This window comes from Herpailurus yagouaroundi, unplaced genomic scaffold (genome assembly GCF_014898765.1).
Source record: "Herpailurus yagouaroundi ecotype Mexico unplaced genomic scaffold, PumYag 198, whole genome shotgun sequence".
NCBI lineage: Eukaryota > Metazoa > Chordata > Mammalia > Carnivora > Felidae > Herpailurus > Herpailurus yagouaroundi.
This window is the reverse complement of record NW_024412429.1, coordinates 35,849,196-35,871,121: the sequence shown is the minus strand read 5'-3', so window position 1 is coordinate 35,871,121 and position 21,926 is coordinate 35,849,196. Positions and strand designations below refer to the sequence as shown.

General features: G+C 36.1%; 1 protein-coding gene across 1 annotated transcript in view; it reads left to right on the top strand.

The window, feature by feature from the left end:
• Positions 1-21,926, top strand: part of LAMA2 (laminin subunit alpha 2) — a 395,150-nt gene that overhangs the window by 193,168 nt on the left and 180,056 nt on the right. Inside the window, exons 28-30 of the mRNA XM_040449243.1 lie at positions 1,000-1,134; positions 12,846-12,970; positions 19,746-19,832. Coding sequence (XP_040305177.1) covers positions 1,000-1,134; positions 12,846-12,970; positions 19,746-19,832 — 347 coding nt within the window. The remainder of the gene's footprint in view (positions 1-999; positions 1,135-12,845; positions 12,971-19,745; positions 19,833-21,926) is intronic.

Genomic DNA, 21,926 nt, shown 5'->3' with positions numbered 1-21,926 from the left:
GTCCAGAACCAAAAGAATGCAGAGGCATTAGAGAGTCCTTTATGCATATTTTTTTCCTGTTATTCAGCAACCACTTTTCTTTCATCAATGGGAACAAGATATCCTGTGACAAAAAAAATCATACATAGCCAAGGTGGTAAAACAGTCCCTTTATAACCTTCACTGTGATCTGAAAAACCAACTCTTACCTTTTACTCCTAAATCAAACAACATCTGATAAATGCAGTAGCTTTGCATACCAAGAGGACTGAGTCTGGAACACAAGACTCTTCTCATTACCTCTTCAGAGCTGTGGGCTTCCTTCCAGAAAGCCAGAGATGTTTTTGAGACATTTGCATAATAAACCCGAATGAAGATAGAAGTCTTGATTTTGCATATGTCAGCTTTGCGAGCAGTTTTCTGTTTGCTCTCAGATTTTTGTTGCAAAATGAAAAAAAAAAATGGATCAGGGAAAGATAAATTTTATTGGTGGCCTAATATTCCCAAGACAGGAGAATTTTGAATTTCTTGCTTTTATCGTCTTTAAATTATATCGATATAAATAATGCAACCATGACACTTTTCTATTTAATATTTCCCTGAGTCTCATTGGACATTTGCTAGTTATCCATCAGGCACAGCAGAAGCAGATTTTAGGTTTTCAAAGACATTGGAATTCTCTCTCTAGTCCAAATGACAATTTTATTTAAAAATAAACCTATTTTTCAAAAAATAAAAATAAAAAACAAAAAATAACTACTTGAAGTTGTTTCAGACTGAGTGGTATATGCAAATGACAGCTTTCCTTTCCAAGGTCTGATGTCTCGGATGCTCCCGGTACACTTGAAGGACCACACAAAAGTACACATTAGGAATCAAAACTGGCACTTGTGTTTATAAGTGATGTTGCCTTTAATGCAGGGAGGGGAACCGTAGTCCTTTTTAACCACTGAAGAACCCAAGTATTGCTAAATGAAGATTTATAACTTGGCTGCCCTAATTGGTTTCCTTTTCTTTCAGACATGCATGCCAGGATTTTATCGACTACGGTCTGAGCCAGGCAGCCACACTCCTAGACCAACCCTGGGTACCTGCGTTCCATGTCAGTGTAATGGACACAGCAGCCTATGTGACCCTGAAACTTCTATATGCCAGGTATTTACCTGAGCCTTCCGTGCAGAAGGCCCATGTGCTCATTTATCTTTACACATGCTCAGATACCATGTGCAGAGGCGAGAGAAATTGCAGGGAACTTAATTGTGTATGTGTGTGAAATAAAACATGCAGGAAAAAAAAACATTTGCCCATATTATGCATTTTTTAAAGTAATTAAAAATTGATAATTGGAAAAGCCACTGCTCTTGTCGAGAAATAAAATATCAACAGCATGTTAGAAGAACACCTGGGAGCACTACTATTTATTTAAAAATACACGAGGACTTTTTTCTGATTACACCCGCAAATAAACTTATTAAAATTTGGAAATGATAAAAAATATTTTAAAAAGGTAAAAATCATCTAAGATTTAACATAAACATTTAAATTTTTAGGTATTTTCTACCATTTTTATGCATGCATTTACAAATAAGATTTATATAATACCATGTATGCCATTTTATGTTCTGCTTTTTAAATGTAGCTATTTTGAGCATGTTGTGTTGCTGGATGTTCCTTGAAATCTTTAGTCTTGATTGGATATCCCATAATTTAACCATTTTCCTTAGAATTCCAGCTGCTCATTGTTGTTGTTGTTGTTGTTATTGCTGTTGTTGTTGCTGTTGTCCTGTTCATGCTAACACCCTGCTCTCTACCATTGCCATCCACCTTGGAACAATCAGGACTCAAGAAATTCAAGTTTGCCGTATCACCACTTAGAGTTCCCCAGACTCTAATCCTCACACAGCTCTGGACATCAGATTTGCTAAACCCATTTCCCACTTCTCATCTTTGGAAACCCCTTCAGTGAGCCTTCTGGAACTCAAGATCGGAACTCAGCAAAATCCCCCACATACTCTCCCTGTTCACTTAGTATTCTCTTCATTTAGCTCTCCCTGACATACTGCTCCTCCCACAGCGCCCCCAAGGAGTAACTATCATTTTCCCTCACGCTTTTCATTTGCCTGAGCATGAAGGTAGGCAGGTGTCCTTGCTCCTCATGGCCACTTTCATATCATCCTCCTTTCTCCCTCATAACAACACCCAGCTATGAATCTCATGCCCCCATCTATTTGCCCACTACACCCGCTCGTTGATGTTCTCTATGAATCCTCAGGTCACCCACCTCCTTCCTTGAAGATTTTTCCTCTGTATCATTGTTCTACCATTATTCCTAATAATTCTTGGTGATTTTAATGTCCATGAAATTAACTTTTCCATACCCTTAACTACGTTTCTTGTTCTTACTCCATGGTGCTATTCTAGAACTTGTCATTAGGAGTAACTGCAGTGACTCCACAGTCTCAAGGTCAACTATACTCTTTTTGACTACCATCTCTTTACTCTCCAGTTCACTTTTTAATACATCATCTTCAGCCTTTTTAGTCTCACCATTGATGCTCACACCTATTCATTGTTCCTTACCTCTTTCATGCCCTCACTTTCTCAACCAGCTTAATATTCAACATTCCATTGGTATCACTGCTTTGTAATGTTCATTTCTCGTGCTGCTCCTTTACTTATTTTCACTCCATGAATTCTAACACTGGGTAAATTCTACTCCTTCTAAGCTGAATGTGGCTGATGAAAAACAGACAAGTATGCTGTCTAATCTCACCATAAATTCATTATCACTCACTTCAAATGGACCCTTCGTGTTGCTCTGCGGTCATGCCATTTTTCTTTAGTCCATTTCCCTTCCCACATTTCTGGATGCTTATCGCACACCTTCCCCTTCTCTTCAAGCCCTCAGCCCCCTCCCCCAACCCTTTTCCAGCCTCACTCTTAGTTGATAGTCATGCTCCTTATTATTTCATTGAGAGATTAGAAGCAGTCAGAAGAGAACTAACATGATCTTCCACTACCATTTGCACCCACTTTTTCTGCATCTGTGTACAATTATCTGAGTCTTCCATCATTTTGGATGAACTTTTCTTATTTCTAGAAAAGACCAAGTCTGCACTTATGCTTTAAATCCCAGCCTTTTTTTTTTTAAAGCTTATTTATTTATTCTGAGAGAGAGAGAGAGTATGAGTGGAGGAGGGGGAGAGAGAGAGAGGGAGAAAGAGAATCCCAAGCAGACTCCACACTATCAGCCCAGAGCCTGATGTGGGCATTGAACTCACAAACCGTGAGATCATGACCTGAGCCGAAATCAAGAGTTGGCTGCGTAACAGGCTGAGCCACCAAGGTTCCCCTGATCCCAGCCCTTTCTCCTGCTCGAGGGCATTACTCCGCCCATCCCTATTTCGACCTCCCTCTTGTATCATCACTTTTTGGTTCTTCTTCTCTCTTCCAAATAATAATAATAATAATAATAATAATAACAAAAATAAAAATAAAAACAAATTCTCTTGCCTTCACTTTCCCTCTTGACTTCTACCACTTCATTCCTCTCCTATACACTGAAGAGCTATTTATACTCTCTCCACAATTTCTCTCCCACCATTCTCTCTTGAATTACTAAAATCAGGCTTTTACCTCTACCAGCATACTGAACCCTGCAACTAGTGTTCATCTATCAGTCTTCATCTTTCTTGATTGCTCAGCAGCATTTGCTACTCTGAGTTATCCATTCATCTTAAAAGTTTTTGTTCAGTTTGCTTCCTTGGACATGCTGTTCCAGGGATTTCCAACCTGGGTGACCACACCTTCTGTCTTCTTGGCTATGTTTAGCTCCTTACCTGAGATCTACACACTGGAGTTCCCATAGTCCTTGGAACAGTTTGCTTCTCTAACTACACTCATTCTCCTGGTGATCTTATGCAGGCACATGTCTTTCAATACCTACACTGAGACACTATGATATTTCTATGATTCAATTTGAGATCCAACTCTAATATTTCTAGAACTTATTGTGGTATGAGGAGGTATCTTTCTCCAAATATATATTACTTTAAAGAAACATTTATTTATTAACATTTCCTTTTCTCTTTGATAAAGTATGGTGTCCGAATACATATAAATTTGTTTTATCCATATTAAGATATGTTTGAAGGATCATCTATTCTGTTCTCTTTATCTTCTAGTTCTTATTACAGTATTCTGACTACCTTTATTTTATATTAAGTTATGGTACCTGGCAAAGCAAGGTCCTTTTTTTTCTTCTTCTTTTCTAATTTCTTGACTGCATGTAACTATATATTCTTCCAAAGGACAGAATTTGATTCACAATTTCAATCTCTTCACCAAAAAACATCATTGGAATTTTTATTGGAATGGTATTAAATCTATGTGTAAAGAATTGCTGTCTTTACACTATTTAATTAGCTTCCCTCAACCCAGGAAAATAATACTCTTCTCTATTCAAAACATTTTGTGTCTCACAGTAAACTTTTTTTGTTATTATCTGTATAGGTTGTGCATTTCTCATATTAAACTTATTTCTATGTATCCTACACTTTTACTTCAATGGTGAACATTACATTTTTTTCTGTTTCAGTGTATTTCCTAATTTCTTGTTACTGATAAACATTAACAGAATAGAGTTTTTACATGTGTTTGATATCCAACCACTATTTTTTAGTTCTAGAAGTTTCTCAGTTGCTTCTTTCAATTATTTTTATATTTATAATATTATTTGCAAATAATTATAATTGTGATCATTCTTGCCAGAAGCTGTATCTAGTATAATAATTTTATGTTTTTGCATTAAGTCTTCTAAAAATGTTAAATACAAGGATAGTCAGCTTCCTATCTTACTCCTAATTTTAATGTTAGTGTCTCAAGTCTTTGACCCCGAAGTATGACGCTGGTGGTTAGCTTAGGATATTCTTTACCATGTTGAGAAAACTTCTTTTCATTCCTGGTCTCTTAAAGATATCTATCTTCTTTTAGTCAAGACAGGATATTAAAATTGGTCATATGCTTATTTGTGAGGAGTGAAGTAAAGGTAGAGATACATTTAAGATATAAGAATATATTTCTTTTTACCTTGAACTGAATGATGAACATTTTTATTGACTAGATGAATAACTGAATAATATTAACCATCCTTGAATTCCTGATATAATTACTATTTGTTCAGTCTGGTACTCTTTCACCAATCTGCTGGCCTGTGAAATTCAATAAATAATTTCAGGAGAGGGGATTAATTTATACATTCTTCAGTGAGAATTAAATGCATTTTTCTTTCTTATGCAATCTTCACTGGTATTTTTTAGCAAGGCTTTGTTTAATTCATATGATTAATTTAAAAACATTCATAAAGGATACAGTTTAATTTCATTGTTTTAGGATAAAAATTGTCATCTTTGAATTGTCCTCTTTTGAGTAATTGAGTATTATAGCTTTTTTGTGCCACAAGTCTATTTTTTGAGATATCCCCAGATGAAGTGAAAAATAAATACATGTGCACATCAAATATGCACAGCTAGTATTAGTTACTATACTCTAAATTTTTATATTTTCCTCAGGGAACATACAACTTTTGAATTTAGGCAACTTTGTTCATTTTTGAAATAGCCCCAGGAGGCAAATAGGAAATACCTATTATTACCCTGATGGTGTGACTGAGGAAACTTGAAGCATACTGATTTCTTTTCTGTGTGGATCTCAATTTAATATCCGCTCCATTACACAGAGCAATGCCCTCTACTTGGGTAGAGCGGTCATAAGCATGACTCTGGGGTCCGACTGCTTTGATTCCAATCCTGGCTTCATCGCTTGTAGACTATGGAAGCCCAGTCATTTTATCTCATGCTAACAGGGTCTTAGTCTCCTCATTTACAAAATGAAGATAATAGTACCTACTCATAGCGCTTTTGTAAGGGTTCGATGAAATACATTATAAAGGGTTTAGAACACTACTTACATAGTACATGATAAGCTCCATAGAAGTGATAGTGATGATGATGTTGATAAAGGTAATAATTACCATACATGTTATCCACTGTTTAGAGTCTAAGAATCAATGAGATGATAATTAATCAAAACATGTAAACATCATTATCTCTAGCACTATGCTAGATTTCCTCACTTTTATTTTCTTTATATCTTTCTTTAAAAAAGAACAAAAACACTATAGAAAGCTTTACAGTCTAAGCATTTCAACTTTTAATAAAACCCACATCACTTTGCAACTATTCTCTTCATAATTCCTAATGATGCTTACCAGAAAGCTGTTGCTTTACTTTAGACACTAATATATCCTACACAGAGACATGTTGCTACCAATAGCTCAGTGACTATTGTCCCTTAATGAAAATTTTCTTCAAAATGGAAGGACAAAACCTATATGATATTGAACCCCAAGCCCAGGGGGAAGAGGAGGTGAGTGAACAAACACTAATCAGTACACACACCTACACCCACAGACACTCTTAAGTAGGTAAGTAGATAGGTAGGTAGGTTGATAGATAGAGTTGGAAGATAGATAGATAGATAGATAGATAGATAGATAGATAGATAGATGATAGAAAGATAAATGACAGAGTTTTCAACTTTATATAACACACACATCACTATCTATATCTTTACCTGTATCTATATCTATATCTATCTATACATTTTTATATCATCACTACACCCCACCCCCAGTCAGTATTACTTTTCCATTTTTTTTTAAAGGGAATAGTGAATTCTCAGCTAGATCAAATACCTTTTTCAACACCAAATAATTTGTGGAAATATTATTTTCACTCTATCACTATTCTTATTTTAAAATGAAAAGAAAAAACAGAAATCTCCGTTATTGATCTGCTTCGTTGTCTGAAACCACCAGAATCTGTGATTAACCAATTAACCTTATATTTTGTAAACAGACTCATACCACAAATCTACTGCATTTAAGGTGTTTTGTAAACCTTATTTTATTGAATTTATCTAACAATATTACCAAAGTAGAATTGTTAGCATTTTTTTTACAACTCTAAATTAACACTTAGAAAATTTAAGTAACCTACAGAGCATTGGATAAAATGTATTAGAATCAGTTTCCAAATATACTACAAAATGCTACCTACAGACTGTGAGAGAGAGTAAACACACTGTTATCTGATTAAATGAGTTTCATTTTGAAGGCCCAGGTGAATTATATCCTAGAATACTGATAGAATCTGCGGATATGATTAAAAGCCATGTATGAAAAATATTTGCAAAATCATGAAAATATGAAATTTGCCATAGTATGGAAAGCAGTGAATTGTCACTCCTGGTTTGTAAAGGAAAGTAAAATGTATCAAACATTGATTTTGATCTCCAGTAAAACTTAAGGATTTTACTGTCAAGTATAGAAAAAATAAACAGTGCTCATTACTTAACTGTCAAGTATAGAAAAAATAAACAGTGCTCATTAGAAATCAGTATAATTTCACTCAAAATAAAACATATCAGAATAACTGCTATGGTTACTATATGTATAATATCTGAGACCTTTCCTGAATACCATTACAATATGAAATTTATCAGAAAGTGTGATACATCATATCTGAAAATCAGCAAAAATAATGACAGTACCATATATCCAACCTTAAAGACTGGTCTCTGTAGATAGATTTTTTTCACATTTATTCTTACAGTAAGCTTATGAGGTAGATAGAATTGTTTCTCCTTTTAAAGTTGATGAACTAATGCTGACAGAAATTAAATACTTTGATTCAATCATAGGCCAGTAAAGGCTAGTTCTATGATCCCAACTGTAGTTTGTTTAAATAGGCATTTGACAGAATGTTTCATGATGTTTTTACAAACAAATTTGAAAATATAGGCTCGATGGTAATCAGTTAACAAGTTTTATGGGTGTGGTTGCTGAACTGTGTGCTATAGGTTCTCGGTTCATGCGTCCAATGATGAGATCTAGGCTTTCACCCCGTCCTGTTTGAAATCGTTATCAGTGATCCAGATGAGATCTATCAAATAGACGACATAAAGCTGGAAGTGTTATGTAATGTATCAGATGGTGGTCAAGAAGCTAAAAGAGCTTGACGTGTGGAAGTATGAGTGACAATTAACAAGATGAAATTAATATAAAAGATTTTGAACTTAGACTCATTTCTTTTTTCATTCTTGTGGCATTTGATAAACATTCCGATGTGAAGGTATTGTGGTAGGTGATGAAAAGATATCAAGGTGGGGAGTGCATGGATGGGCCTTGCCCTCTAGGAGCTTATATTCTAGTGTTTAAGAGCAGAGGAAATGACACAGCACAGCAATGCCTATGAAATAGGGCAACACATAATATCACTCTTGAGAATATAATTAACCTCTTATTAGCCATCTAAAATATAGAAAATTTTCCTAAGGATTAATTTCTATACAAGAGAAAAAATTATGTCCACTGTTTCAAACCAGACAGAAGAGTCATATGAAATGTCTATGTCGAAAAGTTTCAAAAACAGCATCATGATTTATGTGTTGTTTTTGTGGACCTAACCAGAACATTTGATTTTGTTAACCAAGTTTAGTATGTCAGCAACCCTGTGAAGGATTGACTGTCCAGAGAGGGTAAAGATATTTTCTTGATCTGTATATAGAGTTGTAGGTATAATAGCAGCAACTATATTTTTGAATCTCTGTATTTCTAACAATGATCAACATTATCTGTGTTTTGAGCCAATTATTAATGTTATATTAGGTTACATAAAATAATTCAGTGTGTAGTCAGTTTATTTTTACAAAAGCAAAGTGTGGATAATTGTTCAAGATCCTATGTATTTTGTGGCACATGTTTATTTCAACAACTGTAAAATATGTTCTTAAAACATTCCCCCAGTTAATTCTTATTTACCATTTGACACCTTGCTGAATGATTTAGACTGTAATTCATAGATAATTATTTTATCTTCAAACCATTTTCTCTTTCTGTGCTGCTCTTAAAAATAGAATGGATATTTTATTGTTAAATTACTGGTTTCTTTGAATGGCTGAATAGAAGACGATCATGGTAGTTTTACAACAAATCCTAATACAAAATATGCGACAAAGCATCTAGCTCTGCTAACCACATTTCTATGAAGTCATTAGGCTTGAAACTTGGCCTTTTTCATCAAGGAGACTGGTCAGTTTCATCTATACTTCCTATAATGTGCATTCATTCATTCAGTCGTTCAAAATAGTCATCAAATGTCTACCATGTTTTAATCATTGTGTTGAACTAGAAGGAGCAGTCAGCCCTGACTTCAGACATAAGGGAATGCTTATCAGAGAAAGCAACATTTAAAATGAGAGCTGAAATGAATGGTTGCTAGCCAGGTGAGAAGATGGAAAAGCATTCCCTAACAAGGGATTTGCATATAAGAAGTCCCAAAGGAAAGAGCATGGCATGATTTGAGAATTTCAGATGGTCCTAAATGATTTTAGCATAGCACACAAAGGTTGCAGTGGCTGGAGGTAGGGCTGGAGGTAAACAGATGATAAAGGTCTTTCTTGCCATGATGGAGAGTTTTAAATTCATCCTGAGGATAATGGAGAACTAACGCAGGCTTTCCAGCAAGAGAATGGCATGGATTGATAAATTCTGTAGGATGACCACTCTGACTGCAGTGTGGGGAAATCACTGGGTAAACAAATTTAGCAGCAGTATGTTTAGCTAAATTCTGTCCTAGTAAACCAGGTAAAAGATGAGAGCAGCCAAATAAAAATAGTAGCAACAAGGAAGTAAAGAAGCAGAGAGTAATAGAATCATGGAACATGATGATCAAACAGGCTCTCTGGAATGAGAGAGGCCTCTAGATTCCTGGCCTGGGTAATTAAGCAGATGATAGTGACTCCAGATGAAATGGGCAATTAGCCCGTTTACAGAGAGATGAGCTTAATTTTTGACATTCAAATTGAAGGTGCTTTTGGGTTATGTAATAAGATCTATCCAGGGAACATTTGGAAATGTAAACCCAAAATTCATTAAAGATATCTTTCTAGGCTGAATATATACGATTTAAAGGTTTTGGCAAAGAGACGATAACTAAAGTCATAGTAATGGATGAAATCACCAAGGTAGAATGTGTAGGGAAAAGAAGACAAAAGAGAGATGAGAATCTTTAGAATCAAGGACCAATCTTATTAAACAGAAAGGGAAAAAAAAAGTCCATGAAACAGTAGCCGTAGAGTTAGGAGAAAAACCAGCAGACTAGACCATTAAAGAAACCATAGAAAGAGAATAGTTCACAGAGTGGCTAGAAATATTAGCTGCTGCAGAAAATTCATGTATCATGAGGACCTATTATTGTCAGTAAATTTTGATTTATCAAAAAAAATCTTATGAGTGAGCCTGGAGTTACAATAATCAAAAATTTTTTTTTAATCAGGGAGAGTTAAAGAGGATAAGGAAATAGAAATCAGGAATGGAAACAATGCTTTTAAAATGTATAGGGGTGCCTGGGTGGCTCAGTTGGTCAAGCCTCTGACTCTTGGTTTCAGCTCAGATCATAGTCTCAAAATTCATGGGTTTGAGCCCCGCATCAGGCTCTGTGCTGAAAGTATGGAGACTGCTTGGGATTCTCTCTCTCTCCCTCTCTGTCTGTCTCTGTCTCTCTGCCCCTCCCCCACTTGCACTTGCACTCTCTCTCTCTCACTCTCAAAATACATAAATAAACTTTAAATAAATACAATAAAATGCTTATCAGAGAGAGTCTCTAGCCTCCAAAGACTAGAGGCCCCAGAGATATTTTTGAGCTAGGAAAGTCTTGGAACAACATCAAATGCTAATGAGAAAAATGAGCAAAAAAAAAAAAAAAAAAAAAGAAAGAAAGAAAAAGAAAAAAATGCAGAGACTGGAAAAAAACAGAAGGCAGGAAAGTAAGAAATCCAGTTTAGGATGACAGTAGCTTTAGACAAAGGACAAAACACTACTTCCCATGGACAGCAATAAATTTTAAAGGGATGGAAAATAGTACAGGACTGATGCCAAGTCTTTCACAGGAAGCTGAGAGAACACTCAAGTGAGTTCTTCCTTTTCTCTGAAAATCTGGAGTTATCATCTTCTGAGAGGTGGAGAATTAGAGTATTTGAGATTCGTATCCTATGATATAAGAAACTGGATCCATTTTACATTGTTATTAAGTGCATCTATAAGTGGCATAATGTGTTTTCAAATGTAACACCCAGCTGTAACAACCAAAACAAACAATGGCCTAAAATTCATCATGGTGACATTGTGATTTCACCCTAGGGAATAGCAGAAACTCTGAAAAAAAGGGTCTATAGAAGTTCTAAAAAAGTTTTCCATGGCAATGTCTATAGAGGAAGTGACTTCAATTACTGTTTGTTGTAAGTGACCACACATACCATACCAAATATTTTCTGGCCATTAGAAGACACATGAGAAATAAATATGTGCTTCTTGATTGACTGAATAGAGCCAAGAGCCAAGCATATGAGATCTCGGCCAAGTTCAATATGGAGCCCACAGGTGTCTCTGTGACTCCAGCTAAGTTGGTCAGATCAGTTCACTAACATATACAGCTATTACTGACCATTTTTGCTTCTCAACTTTTCTTTTGATATTGTTTGTAAGACATCATTCTTCTGGTCAAGCTAAAATGCAGCTCCTTATTCCTCCTATTTCCTCCTTTTTCTCAACTCCCAAAGTCAAATATCACGTTTCCACTAAACAGCATTCAATATTGCATTCCTGCTGCCATGTTTCTTATTTGCCACTTTTAAATTATCTTCCCAAAGTAGAAATAAATTAGTATAGGTTTGGATGTTATTTTACCTTTTTCCCTCACTTGATTTCTCTCAGTGCCTGGGATGTAGCTCTTTCTAAGTCCTTATTGCATGAATGATTGCAGTGCGTTAAATAATTCTACTTTATGAGAATTTTAATTACAAAGCTGCATACTATTCTGAAACTATTCTCATTTCCTTATGGAAATGTCTTAAAGCATATTACTTCAATGCCTCTTATTATGCAAGCATGAAAAAGAAAATATTGACCTGAGATTCCTGGTTTCAGATTGGGTCCTCCAATTTATAAAGAATTATTAACATTTGGCAAGAATTAGATGAATAACATTCTTAGGAGAGTAACTAGGCTGACCTTTTTTCTTTAATTTTTTTTCTATTGTTACATCTTAAGGCATTTATGCTTTCTACCTTGATTTAGTTTTAGAAAGTCCTCTGACAGGCATGCACCAAGTTCCCAGGATTTTTAGTACTTTTCTAGCACCTTGTAGAGAAGACACATAAATGGCCAGATGATATAATAAATTTTAGAAATTTGTGAGGTATGTTCCCCAGATTATAATAAGAGAAAATTTTTTTTCCAGAGATTGATATAGGAAAAAGAGAGAAGAAATTCTTATCGTCAGTATAGCTACAACAGCCTGATACTAGTTTCTCTTACGAAAGAACATCTTTAAAAATATATATATTAAGGAGGCACCTGGGTGGCTCAGTTGGTTAAGCGTCCAGCTTCAGCTCTGGTCATGATCTTGAGGTCCGTGAGTTTGAGCCCTGTGTCAGGCTCTGTGCTAACAGCTCAGAGCCTGGAGCCTGCTTTAGATTCTATGTCTCCCTCTCTGTCTTCCCCTCCCCTGTTCATGCTCTGTCTCTCTCTGTCTCTCAAAAATGAATAAATGTTAAAAAAATTAACACACACACCCACACATATATCAAGAACTCTTTCAATGGTGTGTGTGTGTGTGTGTGTGTGTGTGTGTGTGTGTGTGTGTGTGTTTTCACAAGAGCATATGTATTCATAGGTGGGGAGCTATATGGTAAATTACATTCTACTCTCATTAAATGAAAAACAAACTTTCCCCTTTCCTTTGCAGAATTGTCAACATCACACTGCTGGTGACTTCTGTGAACGATGTACTCTTGGATATTATGGAATTGTCAGGGGATTGCCAAATGACTGTCAGCAATGTGCTTGCCCTCTGATTTCTTCCAGCAACAAGTAAGATTGAGAAACATTACCAGATTTCCCAATCAGTAGCACCATCTGTGTGGCAAACGGGCTTTCTATGATTTCAATTTTTTTTCCATGTAGACAAAATCTCAGTTTAAGATAGAGAATATTTGGGGGGTACCTGGGTGGTTCAGTCGGTTGAGTGTCTAACTTCAGCTCAGGTCATGACCTTATGGTTCGTGAGTTTGAGCCCTGCATCAGGCTCTGTGCTGACAGTTCAGAGCCTGGAGCCTGCTTCAGAATCTGGGTCTCTCTGTCTCTACTCCTCCCCTGCTTATGTGTGTGTTCTCTCTCTCCCTCTCTCTCTCTCTCTCTCTCTCTCTCTCTCTTTCTCAAAAAACTGAATATAACATTAAAAAAAATTTAAAGGAAGAGAATTTTTGCAAACAGTATAAAAACATGACAAAAGTGAGCACATAGTATTCCATGGTTTATTTTTCCATTAAAACCCTATCCCAAGTAAATATTACTTATTAATTAAAATATAAATACTAATACTGACATAAGTTATGTTAATGACATAAATGATATATGTAGACACATGCATAGTTTTATACACTTTTATAAGTGTCTTGTATTTGCATGTAGTTCTGCCATAAACTCAGCTATGACGAAGTGTTTCACTGTAGATCATATCCCTTTTGTGACCCCTTCCACTCATTTTATGTGTTTAATTTGCAATTTGCAGAGAAGTATTAAGAAAATAATTGAAAAAAGTAGTTAAAGGAGGGTGACTTATTTTTATACTCCCAGAATCACAGCCCCTTTCTCTTAAGATGGTCTGAGCTTGGTACCATGGAAACATAGCCATAAGGGGAAACAAAAGCTAGAATATTTTATTTCAGTGCTGTCTGCACATTCTGCATTGGTTTATATATTGATGAAAAATCCTTTTTGCAAAGGCTGTCTATATTTTCTGCTAAGTGATTTATAGATTTCAATCTCTACATGGTAGAGCAATGTTTTCTCTAAGAACTTGCTTTTGAAAGAATGTATGGCGGTTTGTTTAGAATTAGAATCCTGGGCTCCTTATCTTGACTATAGAAGAACCACAAAGCAACTTAGATAAAGAGAGGATTGCCCCTGTGCTGACTCAGTTTTTTCTTCATCGTTGGCTTTATATACATTCTGAAACATTTTCAGGTAAATTGTCTCTCTTCTGCAAGCTCCTCTTTTTTTGTTTAAAAGAATTACAGGTCTTTAGTCAAATGTAAATTTTTAGGTGAGTAGGATATGGATAAGGATAAAACACATTCTTTTTGTTCACCCAAGCACCAATTGGTAGGTGTGTGAAAAATAATATTGTTTCTATTTCCCTTTCCCTAATCTCCCTCTGACGACCAGACTTAAACAAAGAGAATGTTATTTATTTTATCGTTCATTAAAATGTGAGCCATTGGATTAGAAAAATTCAGTAATTAATTGATAACTTATTTGATAACAATCAAGCATAGCACGTATTGAAAAGTCTCACAATAAAATGTGTGCCTTAAGAGAAGTCAAGTTAAACGTAAAGAGAATTCAAAGGCACAAGATACCACACTTGGTTTTGGAAGCTTCAAGAACATATTGGAAGAAGTAGTAGTATTTATAATAGGTCACAAACGGTGGATTGAGAGGTTTTTACTGGTGGAATTAGCAGGAGATTATATTAACAAAAACTTAGAAAACAGAAAACAAAGACACGTTTAAGAACTAATAAGTAAGAGTTTGGAGCATGGAGTTCAAATAGAATTCATAACTGCAGATGAAAATGAGTGGGAGAATGGAGGCTATGTTATAGAAATCCTTGAACACCAGGCTAAGAAATTACTATTCAATTTTCTATATAATGAGGAAACATTGCAGACTTTTAGTTAAAACAAACAAAAAAAAAAAACGTTAATGCCATCAGCGCTACCCTTTAGAAAGCCTGTTATGAGAGAGCAAAGTAAAATGAATTGAAAGAGGAGAAGAAAAAAAGTGAAGAGAGTGATTAATAAGCTACTGCACTAACTTAGCAAAAGATAATTAGAACCTGAAGGTAGGTAATCGTAACGAGAAGGGAAATGAGGGAATGGATGGGACCTTTGTTGAATGCAGTTCTACAGAACTGATAACTAATTAGATATGAGGGGTTCAGGCCAGGCAAGAGTTGAAGCCAAAGGTTTTGAGCCAGGTTGACCTCAAAAATGGTAGTGCAATTAACTGAAATAGGGAAACCAGGAGAGAGCTACTGCAGAGGAAAGACAATTTATGTTCCAAATAGGTTAACATTGATGTGAAAGATCTGTCCGAATGGAAATATGCAAATAGCTGCAGGAAATAGAAATACGAGAATTGGAAGGGCAGAAGGAAGAGATATGTTAATAAATGAATTAAAATTGGATAAGATTTCCCGGGGTTATGTGACCCAAGGGGGAGCATGTGGAATGAAGGAAAGACAGAATTACCTACATTAGAGAAACCAGAAGGGAAAGCAGAACCAAGACAGGGGGTGCCAGGGAGGCAAGAGAAGTAAGAGCACACTGCAGGGGGCGCCATGAGAGAGAAGAGAAGCAGCTGTCCATGGAGACTGAGTACGTATGGTAGCCATGAACTGTGAGGATCACCGAGGAGTTTTGACAATCCATGGTGGAAACAGATATTATGTTCCAAGGAGATCAGTTCATCTTTAGAAAATGTCAAGAAGGAAAAGAGTCCTACCTTGATGGGTTCACGGGATCAATAAAAAGGTGTGTTTTCGGGGCGCCTGGGTGGCGCAGTCGGTTGGGCGTCCGTCTTCAGCCAGGTCACGATCTCGCGGTCCGTGAGTTCGAGCCCCGCGTCGGACTCTGGGCTGATCGCTCAGAGCCTGGAGCCTGTTTCCGATTCTGTGTCTCCCTCTCTCTCTGCCCCTCGCCCGTTCATGCTCTGTCTGTCTCTGTCCCAAAAATAAAATAAAACGTTGAAAAAAAATTAAAAAAAAAAAAAGGTGTGTTTTCATTGCTGTTTTCTATGGTTTATGTAATTCAAGGATATTTTTATGGAAAGGATCTTATGAGAATCAGAAAGCTGAAGCAAAGTGGCTAGTTCAGTGACTGTCAAACTTTATTAATTGCAGCCACTGTAAGAAATCATTTTTTTTTTTTTACATCAGACCTTGGGACACAAAAAACTTGTGTGTATATAATATATATTTATAAACATATATATCCTATAACTTTTATCAGTTTTATTCTGCATTTTTAGAAGAAATTTTAGTCAAAACCCACTAACGTGATTTCGTGACCCACTAATATCACTACCTAAAGCTTGGAACATTAATTAACAAGGCAAAGAGCTGTGTATGGTAAGAAGGGAAGTGTTAAAATGCAAAGCAAAGAAACGAGCCAGGGCAAAGAAGAAAGGCACTTCTTCCTGAGATATAAAAGTAGATTCTGAAATATAGATGGAGGACGCTGAGACACCTCTCTTTAATGACCTCCAACTGTGCCCCAAAGAAAAGTAAAGGGTGTGACGTGGTGAGTGGTTACTAACTGACTTCCATGCATTAGTTTTTCAATATTTCTTACCGAAACACATATGACAAACTGTCAACCATTGTGACAGTGCAGCGTTGCTGAGGGGTTTTTCACTGCCTGCTTAAGGAAAGGTCAGGTATTTTTTCAACAGAGTAGAAGGAACCCTCTACCCTCTGCAATCTGACCACCTTTCCAGGTCAATGCCCTCTCCTCCCTTCTACAATGATGCTACATTTGAGTCCCTTGCTCTTTGCCAAACATGCCAACAATTTTTGCCAGACAGAGAAAGAAAAAAGTGGTATTGTTTCATGTATACTATGTGGGATTTAAAAAAAGAAAGTAACTCCTAGAGTGTGGCACAGTGGTTACCAGGGGTTGGGAGGTGTGGGAGAGCTGGTAAAAGTATACAACTTACAGTTATAAGATAAATGAGGTCTAAGGATCTAACATATAACATGGTAGTGATAGTTGGTAATACTTTATTGTATAATTGAAACTTGCCAAGTAAATAGAACCTGTGTTCTCACTGACAAAAAAAAAGTAGATATGTGAGGTGATAGATGTATTAATTAATTTGTACATATATGTATACCAAATCATCACATGCACACTTTGATTACATTATAATTTTTTTTATTTGCCAGTTATACTACAATAAAGCTGAACAAAACACAAGTAGGTGTATAATGCAATATCAGACAGTGGAAGTGCTACCAGGGAAAATAAAGCATCCTCATTGAATTGAGATACTTGCATGGTATTGAGACAGAAAAGGCTGGGGTCCCTTTTTCGATAGGGTGCTCAGTGAAGATCTTCATGAACAAATGAGGCTTGTGCAGAGACTTGAATGAAGTAATGGGGGGAGCCACATGACTCCCTGGAGGAAGAGAAGTCCAGCCAGAAGAAAAAGCGGATACACTGGCCTGGAGACTGGCCCATGCTTGTCAGACAGCAAGGATTCAGGGCAGCTGGAGCAGACTGACTGGTGTTAGGGGAAGGGTGACAAAGGATGAGTCAGGGAAGCTCCGGTAGCTAATGAAATGTCCTAATGGCTAAAAGTCTTCCAATGGCAAGAGGCAGCTTGGAACAGGGTAATGCAGTGATGTTAGCGACGGTAGCAGCAGTTTCAGGTAGAACGTGTGTGGAATGTGAGAGAAAGGAGGTAACATTGACTCCGTGGTTTCTGGCAGGACAAATGGAAGCACAGAGTGACCATGGATGAGATGGGGGAGAATTACAGAAAGACCAGTGGTATTTTTTGGAGGGGGAAACTCAGTTTTAGATCTGTTAGTGTAGATGCAAAGGTTTTAAGATGGAATGAGATCATTTAGGGGAGAGAGGACAGGACAGGATAGAAGAAATCTGAAGACTGAACTGGGAGACCCATGAAGAGGTCAAGGACATGATGTATAGGAACCTGCAGCAGAGGATACTGTTAAAGAACCAATGATGAACATAGAAAAAAGGAGAAGGGGGTGGTACCCGGGAAGCCAATTCATCTCTGTAGTATCCACAAGAACAACATAGACTGGCAAACTCTACATCTTAAAAACCCTAATGAGGCAAATTTGGAATTAGCAAACATAAGGAAATATAAAAGGTAGCCCCCAAGAAAAAAGCACAAGGATTTCAGAGTGACCCCGCAGACAGTGTGAGGATTGAGTGTAGATGAGGGAGTTGGGAGCAGAAAAAATAACTCTAACTTCCAGTAAGTTATGATTCCTACACCCTCCTTCATTAAGTCCTTACACATGATATAGGAAAAGACTTCATTCAATCCACCATAGTATCATAACTCAAAAAAGTTTATATCAACTATTCAAGGAGAATTATAACATCCTTGCATAGTAATTGAGATAGATATATTACTGTAAATGAATATAATTTAATTATGTTGGCTCTCTAGAGTTTCACTTGAAATGTCTAAAAATTTGTTTCCAAGTATCTATTGGTAGATAGATAGATAGATGATAGATAGATAGATAGATAGATAGATGGATAGATAGATAGATAAGCAGTTTGAAATGTGACATAGGAGTTTGTGTGTGTGTGTGTGTTTGTGTGTGTGTGTACAGATGCACTCAGCATCAAGCTTTAGCTTGAAGAGCTAAAAGCTTGCCAGAATGTGTCAATTATGTGTTTGTGGATCTATTTTGTGAAGGATAGAGTTTGTGAGTAGTAGATCAATTTGCTCACCTCTTTCGCAAAGGTTAGAGTTTATTACTCATTCATGTACTATTGATTCAGTGTGCTAGAAGATAGTTAAAATAGGGTCCAAATGGCATCTGACCAAAAGGAGTTGTGGCCCTGGTGTATACACCATATATCTTTTCCAGCATAAACTTCTTTAGCGGACCAAGAAAAAGAATGGAGTTTGCAGCATTACCATTTTGTAACAAATACATATATATTTTTCCTTCTAAGTTTCCAGTGCACCATGCAGTGTTACCTAGTGGGAATCCTCGACTTATATTTGAAAGAAGTTTGTAACAACCTAAAATTACATGTTAGTGCAGGTTAGTTTTCAAGTCTTGTTAAGTATTTCGTTTGTAGGGTAAGATGATCAGAAACCCTGGCAAAGCCTGATAGGCTGTGGTCTACCAGCCAGTAGTGAGAACAGGGCAAATTATATAAGACCTACTTAATAGAAAAGATCATAAAATTATCGGAAATTCTTACTCATTTTCACGGAGAGCACCTTCCCTTCTTACGTTAACTCACATTACTTTGTGTTTAAAATAAACTTAGTTTGAAATCCGTTTGTAAATTAGAAAAGGCACTCTCATTTTAAGTGAAATATTTATTCACACTTTATGTGTTCAAAGGCTAGTGGCAATTTAGGTTGAGCTTTCAGAAAAAAAATTATATGGTTTTAAGACCATTTTTTTTACTTGGAAAATATTCAGTAATATTCTATCAGACAAATGTGCACTAATTCTAGTCATACTTTTCTTTCAATTCATGAGAAATAGGACACTTTTGCCGGATGTTTAATATTTTTATGCTTGTCATAGAATTATTAAAATTTCAAAATGTTTACACAGTGCGAGGCACTGCAAATTCATTGAAAGCCAACCATCCTTACTTGTTGACTATTATTGGCATTATTTAGTTGTGACATCCTACCTTTGAATAAAAATTTATATTATAAAATACAGCACTTATAACCACCCCAAGTTAAGTTTCACTTGTCTATATAATGGATAGAATTACTTAAATCTATAAAATAAATAGGTTAAAAGATTTTTTACAATCTTTTTTTTTTCCCCTTTCTGGTTCAGTTTCAGTCCTTCTTGTGTCATGGAAGGCCTCGATGATTACCGCTGCACAGCTTGTCCACGAGGATACGAAGGCCAGTACTGTGAACGGTACGAACAGTCATGAAACATAGAGATCATACAGTAACAGATCACAATAGAAAAGTATTCATTATTTTCATAACTTGTTTTCATTTTCCTTAGTAGTTTATATGCCTTCAAAACTATTTTTACTTTTACATCTATACGCTATCTCTGAAGAAAGTTGTTTATTTCCATCTTCGACTTTTTCAAAGTTTCCAAATTATTTCACAATTACATAGTTTAGGTTTTAGTGTATACATATCTACATAGCTATATTTAGTGTAGATGTATATGTTGAATGTGCACATATCTATATATGTGCATATTATCAGTGGTTAATAAAAACCTAGTTACACATAATTCTCATCTTAATGCACTGGAAAATATTGGCTGAATCTATCTGTGTGCGTGTCGCTGTTCTGAGCCCTATGGTACTATACCACCAAGTATATACATAACTCAGGATGTATATGTGTCAAGCAGTCTTAATTTGAACACAAACAATAAAGTGTTTGTTATTGGGTGCTCCTTTCCAATGAGCAAACAATATTATTTAAATGCTTCCTCTCACCATATTTTTTTTCCAGGTAATTAACCTACAGTGTAATACTAGTTTTAGGTATACAAATTAGTGATCCAGTACTTACATAACAACACCCGTTGCTCATCGCAAGTGGCCTCCTTAATCCCCATCACCTATTTAACCCATCCCCTCACCCACCTCCCCTCTGGTTCACCATATTTTTTGTTTACAGAATCTGATAATGTATTTATGTATCTATTAAATTGAATACTGACTGTAATACAAATGATAAATTAAGAAGCACAATTTCAGACTGTCTAGTTAGGTTGTAATTAGTATCTTCTGGGTCCATATTTTCCATAAGATCAGTATCCTGGATATTGAAGCATATCACTACCACTTTTAGTATGTTTTAGGTATTATCTCTAAAGTAACTAATATCAACTATATTATACACACATGATAGCTTTAGCATTTAATTGATAACAATATAAAGTTTTTATCCATGGACATAGTCTAGCTTTACCAACTTAGCTAGGACCCGTTTTTCTCACCTGTAGTATCAGAATAGCTTATGGTCTACTTACTTTACACTAAAATTGTGAAGATCAGATGTGTAGAGGATACTGTTGGTGCCCTGCCTACATGCCTACGTGGAAACCTCATCTCCCATAAGAGGGGCAAAAATGATTGAGAATTTACCCCACGTTCCTCCAATATGGGAGTACAAAAGTCCACATGCTTATGCTTATGCTTATAATTACTCCAGGCTTTCCATGGAATTAGGCTAAGACTGGGACATCACCTGAAATCATACCATTGTTTCCTTTCTTTTCCATGTCCTGCTTTACCCACTCCTTTGCAGGGTTCTTCTAGGAGCACTTCCTTAAATTATCGATCTCTTTGCAAACATAAACCAATATTAATTAATTGAATCATCACCTATTTCAAAGTCTTCTTTTGGAGGTGCCTGGTTGGCTCAGTGGGTTGAGCATCCGACTCTTGATTTTGGCTTGGGTCACGATCCCAGGGTTGTGGGATTGAGCCCCGCATTGGACTCTGTGCTGAGCGTAGAGTCTGCTTAAGATTCTCTCTCCCTCCCTCTGCTCCTCTTCCCTGCTCATGCTCTCTCTCTATTACAAAAAAAAACAAAAAAAAGAAAAAAAAAAAATATATATATATATATATATATATATATATATATATATACACATGGCACCTATGTGGCTCAGTTGGTTAAGCGTCTGACTCATGGTTTTGGCTCAGGTCATGATCTCATAGTTCATGAGCTTGAGCCCCATGTAGACCTCTGGGCTGACAGTGGAGCCTGAATTGTCTCTCTCCTTCTCTCTCTCTGCCCCTCCCCTGCTCATGCTCACTCTCTCAAAAATAAATAAACTTAAAAATTTTTCAAATTAAAAAATAATAATAATTGAAAAGTAAAAGTTTTCTCTTATATAACCAGGAATGGTTGTGTTAATAATGGAAATAAGCAGATAACTAAATAATTAAATTTTATAAATTCCGATGAAGTTTCTACAAGGTTGCAAAATATATTTCCAAATAATTCTATATATGGAAAATCTAAACAGAGTATC